Genomic DNA, 6613 nt, shown 5'->3' with positions numbered 1-6613 from the left:
AACCTTGTCTGTTAATGGAAGCAACCTTGTCTGTTAATGGAAGCAACCTTGTCTGTTAATGGAAGCAACCTTGTCTGTTAATGGAAGCAACCTTGTCTGTTAATGGAAGCAACCTTGTCTGTTAATGGAAGCAACCTTGTCTGTTAATGGAAGCAACCTTGTCTGTTAATGGAAGCAACCTTGTCTGTTAATGGAAGCAGCCTTGTCTGTTAATGGAAGCAACCTTGTCTGTTAATGAAGGCAACCTTGTCTGTTAATGGAAGCAACCTTGTCTGTTAATGAAGGCAACCTTGTCTGTTAATGGAAGCAACCTTGTCTGTTAATGGAAGCAACCTTGTCTGTTAATGGAAGCAACCTTGTCTGTTAATGAAAGCAACCTTGTCTGTCGGCTGGAAGAAGTTAATAAAACTGATTTCTCTTTGATTTTGGTCTCGGAGTGCTCAGCTTGGGTAAAGTGGGAGGCGATTCAGATGAAAGATGGTTTTCTTTCCCCCTGCATTTTGTGTTTTCTGATTCAGCCAGCTATTTTCAGCCCCGGCCGGTGTGGGCTCACTCTTTCCCTGCCATCTCTCCCCACGGGGAAGTGGAGGGTGCCAATCCTTGCACGCGCTGGTGGGTCACTTCCTGGCTGCTGCGTGCCAACCAGCCTCTCGTGCTGAAATGGCCGACTCGGTCTGTGTTCTTCGGTTGGTACGATTTATCGTGGTTTGCTTGTGGTTCGCTGTGGTCTTAAATGACAACGCAATTCAGACTTCAAGCGTTGATGCTGTTTTCTTGATTAGTTCAATTCATAAGCGACCGGAGTCATTCAGAGGGATCTAGATGAAGGGTTCTTTCTTTCTTTCTTTCTTTTTCTTTCTTTCTCTTTCTTTCTTTCTTTCTTTCTTTCTTTCTTTCTTTCTTTCTTTCTTTCTTTCTTTCTTTCTTTCTTTCTTTCTTTCTTTCTTTCCCTTTTTCTTCAAAATAAATTTTCATTTATTTTAAGCACATTTTTCTTTTTTCTTTTTTCTCTTTTTTCTTCAAAATAAATTTTCATTTATTTTAAGCACATTTTCTTTCCTTCCTTCTTTCCTTTCGCTCTCTTTTCTTTTTCTTTCCTTTTTTCTTCGAAATAAATTTTCATTTATTTTAAGCACATTTTCCTTCCTTTCCTTTCTTTCCTTTAGCTCCTTTCTTTCCCTCTCCTTTTTTTCCTTCCTTCCCTCCCTCCCTCCCTCCCTCTCTCTTTCTTTTTCTTTCTTCTTAAAGTTGCCAAGATGGAGACCCTGCTGGCTGAGGATTTCTGGGAGTCAAAGGCCATAAATCTGACAGGTGTGGGGGGGTCCCTGGTTTAGAACACAGAATAACAGGGTTTGAAGGGACCTTGGGGACCACCTAACCCAGCCCCCTTCTCTACCAGGAAACCCTGTATCACTCCAGACAAAGGCTTGGCTTGGCTTGGCTACCAACAGTGGGGAATGGCCTGAGCCAATTCAAGGGACCGCTGGTGATGGGGAGGCCATGGTTTTGGGCCCTCCTGGTTGAGATTCTCAGGATGGCCTGCCTCTTTCCTCTCCCTCCTGGAGGACAGGGCAAGGTGACCTCACAAGAGGCTGTGACTGCAGCTGTGAAGTAGCAGCAGCTCACCAAATTTGATGGCCACCACCGCAGACCCTCCAGAACATCGCACTCCCACCCTTACAGCCGAAAGGAAGACCACCCGGTGGCTTGTCTCTATGCCGCTACGAGAAGAGGGCTTAGGAAGGGAAGCTGGCATCTGCGGTCCCGGTCAGATAAGTCTCGTGGGTAGCCAGGCAGGGCCACCCTCTCGTCCCGCTCAGCCATGGCGCGTCCGCTCAACATGGACACGCTTCAGCAGAACTTCTGGAAGGAAGAATATCAGAAGGAGATCATGCTACGCTTCGCCTGGCACCAGAAGTACGGCGCCCTGGTCAAAGCCAAGCAGGAGAGCCTACGGGAACGGCGCAGGAAGGCAGAGGACACCACCCTCCGCCTGCCCTCCATCCGCCCGCCACCCCCGGTCAAGCCCAGCTCTCCCCCTCCACCCCTCCCTCCACCCCCACCCAAGCCGGTCCAGCTGCTGGCCCGGGAACGTGACTTGACCGGACTGGACAGGGCCCTCTTGGAGATGGAGATGAAGCCAGCTCCTCGCGAAGTGCGCAATCTTCTCTATCAGGGAATCTCCCACGAGGACGAGGGACGTTACCGCTACTTGAAGATGCGCCTTCTCGTCGCGCCGGAGGAGAAGTACACCTTCCCCATCACCACCAACTTCACCTACGGCTGGCAGATGGGTGAGTGGGTGGGAGGGTGGGCAGGAAGGATGGGGAAGGGGGTGAGGGTGCCCGCAGGGATGCATGTAAGTCAGGGGTAGTCAACCTTGGCTCTTTTATGACTCGTGGACTTCAACTCCCAGAATTCCTGAGCCAGCTTAGCTGGCTCAGGAATTCTGGGAGTTGAAGTCCACGAGTCATAAAAGAGCCAAGGTTGACTACCCCTGATGTAAGTGGACCGTGCGGAGGTTCTGTCCGGAGGCAACAAAGATGCAAGTCAGTGCTGAGAAAAACACGATCCGGACTTTGGGCAGGAAACACCAAACACACAAAGGTAGAACAAGGGGTATGTGGCTCACAAAATGAAATTTAATGGGGGGGGGGGGAAATCAAGGTTCTACATTTAGGCCAGAAAAACCAAACGCGCTTGTACAGAGTAGGTGGTACCTTGCTCAAGAGTAGCAACTGTGAGAGGGATCGCGCAGTCCTAGTGGACGATCACGTAAATCGGAGCCAGCCGTGTACGGCAGCTGCCAAAAAAGCCAACACAGTGCTAGACTGCATCAACAGAGGGATAGAATTGAGATCACGTGAAGTATTAATACCACTTTACAAGTCCTTGGTAAGGCCACACTTGGAACGCTGCATCCAGTTTTGGTCACCACGATGTAAAAAGAGGTTGAGACTCTAGAAAGAGTACAGAGAAGAGCAACAAAGATGGTCAGGGGACTGGAGGCTAAAACATACGAAGCATTGGGTAGGTCTAGTAGTTTAATGAAAAGAAGGACTAGGGGGGACACGATAGCAGCGTTCCAGTATTTGAGGGGCTGCCCCAAAGAAGGGGAGGGTTCAACCTCTTCTCCAAAGCGCCTGAAGGCAGGACAAGAAGCAACGGATGGAAACTCATCAAGGAGAGAAGCAACCTGGAACTAAGGAGAAATCAACCAGTGGAACTGCTTGCCTCCAGACGTTATGGGTGCTCCAACACTTTTAAGAAGAGACTGGACAGCCACTTGTCTGAAATGGTATAGGGCAGGGGTGTCAAACTGCCGGCCCGCAGGCCGGTTTCATCATACCGGAGCCGTGCCCACCCCATTGCCAGCAATGGCGAAAAAGCTCCGATACATCGCGCGATGTCATGAGTTTGACATGCCTGCTACCTTCCTGCCTTGAGCAAGGGGTTGGCCTAGAAGACCTCCGAGGTCCCACGATTCTATAAGCCTCTCCTTGGTCTTCTCCTAGCCCTGTCCACCTAAGGCAGGGGTAGGCAACCTTGGCTCTTTTATGACTGGTGGACTTCAACTCCCAGAATTCCTGAGCCAGCATGGGGGAACTATGGCCCCCTCATGACTCATGGACTTCAACTCCCAGAATCCCTGAGCCAGCATGGGGGAACTATGGCCCCCTCATGACTTGTGGACTTCAACTCCCAGAATTCCTGAGCCAGCATGAGGGAACTATGGCCCCCTCATGACTCATGGACTTCAACTCCCAGAATCCCTGAGCCAGCCATGCTGAGGGGAAAGGGAGAGGTTTCCAAGCTGAGCCAGGCTGGCTCAGGAATTCTGGGAGTTGAAGTCCACGAGTCATGAGGGAGCCATAGTTCCCCCCTGCTGGCTCAGGAATTCTGGGAGTTGAAGTCCACGAGTCATGAGGGGGCCATAGTTCCCCCCTGCTGGCTCAGGAATTCTGGGAGTTGAAGTCCACGAGTCATGAGGGAGCCATAGTTCCCCCATGCTGGCTCAGGTATTCTGGGAGTTGAAGTCCACCAATCATGAAGGGGGCCATAGTTCCCCCATGCTGGCTCAGGAATTCTGGGAGTTGAAGTCCACAAGTCATAAAAGAGCCAAGGTTGACTACCCCTGACCTAAGGTATCTCAGGCCTGCTTTTGGGAAGGACGTTCCCCTCAACGGGGCCACACAGCTGCCTTGTCTTCTTTTTCTCCCTTCATATCTCCTTTGTGTCTTCCAGGGAAAATGGCCGCCTTCCACGTGGCCCCCACAGCCAAGACCCGCACGGACAGCTTCTTCCGGAAGAACGGCGCCTTCTCTCTGCTGCATCCTCGCGATGTGGCCCTCTGAGTGCCAGTTCCACAGAAACCAAGACTATTTCATGACTTTGGTGCCAGTCTCTTTCCTTGGCCAGTATCTAAGGTGGCTTCAGGATGATCTGTTCTAGAACCATCCATCCAAGGCAGGGCAGGTTTGGACAATGGAGAGAAAGGCGTCGCGTAGCTCTCTCTTTGTCATCTTGGGGAGGTGCGTGACTCGCTTAACAACTGTTCTCCTAGGCCAGGGGGATTCTGGCCCCAGGGGGGTAGCGTCATCCTACTAGGGTCTCCAGATGTAGACCGTTAAGACGCCATTCAACGGGATTCAAAACTCGTCTTCCAGGGTTTTGTTCCATGGGCCGTTGCATTGTTAGACAACGGCAGTACAAACATTATTGGGGCGCGACAGGAAGTCCTCGACCTATGACCACAATTGAGCCCACAATTTCTGTCGCTGAGTGGGACAGTGAAGTGAGTTTTGCTCCATTTTACGACCTTCCTTCCTGTGAAGTAAATCGCTGCAGTTGTAGTCACACGGTCGTTAAGCGAACCCTACTTCCCCCGTGGGCTTAGCTTGTCAGAAGGTCGCAAAAGGGGATCACATGACTCCCCACCGGGACGTTGCGACCGTCATAAATGTGAGTCGGTTGCCAAGCGTCTGAATTTTGATCCCGTGACCACGGGGGACGCTGCGACAGACGTAAAGGATCCTAAGTCACCTTTTTTTCAGGGCAGTTGAAACTTTGGTCCCTAAATGAACTGTTATAAGTTGAGGACTACGTAGAGCCTGGCCCTGCTGCAGGAAGGGAGATGTAGAATACCGATATTTATTATTTATTTGTTTATTAACTCCTTTTGCCCTCCATCTCCCCTATAAGGCGACTCTGGGCGGTGATATATTATGTCAAGCTCCCCGTACAAGTTTTAAGTACGTGATTTCCATACAGCTAGTCAGTCCTCAACATACGACTGTAATTGAATCCACAGTTGTTAAGTCGTGTGGGTCCTCCTCCACTGATGACCACAATTGACTGCGCAATTTCAGTCGCAAGTTGTAGGCGATCGTCCTCGGCTTACGACCGTAATTGACTGCACAACTTCAGTCATTAAGTCATGACAATCATCCTTGAATTACCACAATTGAGTCCTCGATTTCAGTCGGGACGGTCCTCCTCTATTTCGGACCAATAAATGGACTCCACCCTTTCAGTCGTAAGTCACAACATCCTCGACTTACGACTGCCATTGACTCCTCAATTCAGGTGGACCTTGCGACGGTCGTCCTGGACTTAGGGCCACGATTTCAGTCGTAAGTCACGACAGCCGTCCTTGAATTTCGACCAGACTACTTGAGTCCACAATTGCAGTTGCCATCGTGACGCGCCTAAAGTGAGTGAGGAATTCTGGGAAATGAAGTCCACACATCTTAAAAGTGGCCAAGGTTGAAAAAAAACGTGGGTTTTAATGGATTCCTGCACTGAGTATAAAGACCTTTTCCAACGCACACGTTGTACAGTTCTGGGAAATAAGACGGCAACACACAGCAACAAGAACATGTTAGAATAATTGCCTGGTACACCCTGGATCAAAAAAAACTTCACATCATCTACAACCCTCTTGAGAAAGTTCTGGCAACGGGACCTTCCAAAAACACTGGGTGGTCCATTTCTTCTGCAGTTTGCTCATCTGGTCGTTCCAGATGTTGTTCGAGTGTTTTCCAGAAGTACATGGGGGGGTTTTTTTTGGGGGGGGGAGAAGTTTGTCGAGTTTCAGATGGGACCTAAAACCACTTTTGAGATGTGTTTCTGGAAAACTGCCAAACTACATGCTGGTCGGTGCCTTCCAGAAGTGGGGGGGAAATTGCTATGTTGTACAAATGGACATTTTACAACGAACAAAGACAAATGAATGTCCACCCAGGGGCAACAAGGATGTGCTGAAGATATCTTGCGAACAAGAACAACACCACAACTAGTGAAAAAGGAAAGGTGGTCACCCAAAGTGTTCCTGATCTTTTTATAAATCAACGGGGTGATTCTTGTCCAGCTGTGGTCATCCTTCTTCCTTTTATTCTGATTGTCCACCAAATGTGATCTTTCTTCTTCTTCTTCTTCTTCTTCTTCTTCTTCTTCTTCTTCTTCTTCTTCTTCTTCTTCTTCTTCTTCTTCTTCTTCTTCTTCTTCTTCTTCTTCTTCTTCTTCTTCTTCTTCTTCTTCTTCTTCTTCTTCTTCTTCTTCTTCTTCTTCTTCTTCTTCTTCTTCTTCTTCTTCTTCTTCTTCTTCTTCTTCT

At 49.2% G+C, this 6613-nt stretch overlaps 1 protein-coding gene across 1 annotated transcript; it reads left to right on the top strand.

The window, feature by feature from the left end:
- The first annotated feature begins 1822 nt into the window (after window positions 1–1822).
- ATP6V1FNB (ATP6V1F neighbor) lies at window positions 1823–4355 on the top strand. The gene is made up of 2 exons (XM_015827755.1): window positions 1823–2294; window positions 4246–4355. Exons 1-2 carry the CDS (start codon window positions 1823–1825, stop codon window positions 4353–4355), a joined length of 582 nt encoding a protein of 193 aa, XP_015683241.1.
- Window positions 4356–6613: the final 2258 nt, after the last annotated feature.

Source organism: Protobothrops mucrosquamatus, unplaced genomic scaffold (assembly GCF_001527695.2).
Source record: "Protobothrops mucrosquamatus isolate PMUCROS unplaced genomic scaffold, P.Mucros_1.0 scaffold3931, whole genome shotgun sequence".
In the NCBI taxonomy this organism is placed as follows: Eukaryota; Metazoa; Chordata; class Lepidosauria; order Squamata; family Viperidae; genus Protobothrops; species Protobothrops mucrosquamatus.
The sequence above is the reverse complement of the archived record's forward strand: the minus strand, read 5'-3'. Positions and strand labels throughout refer to the sequence as shown.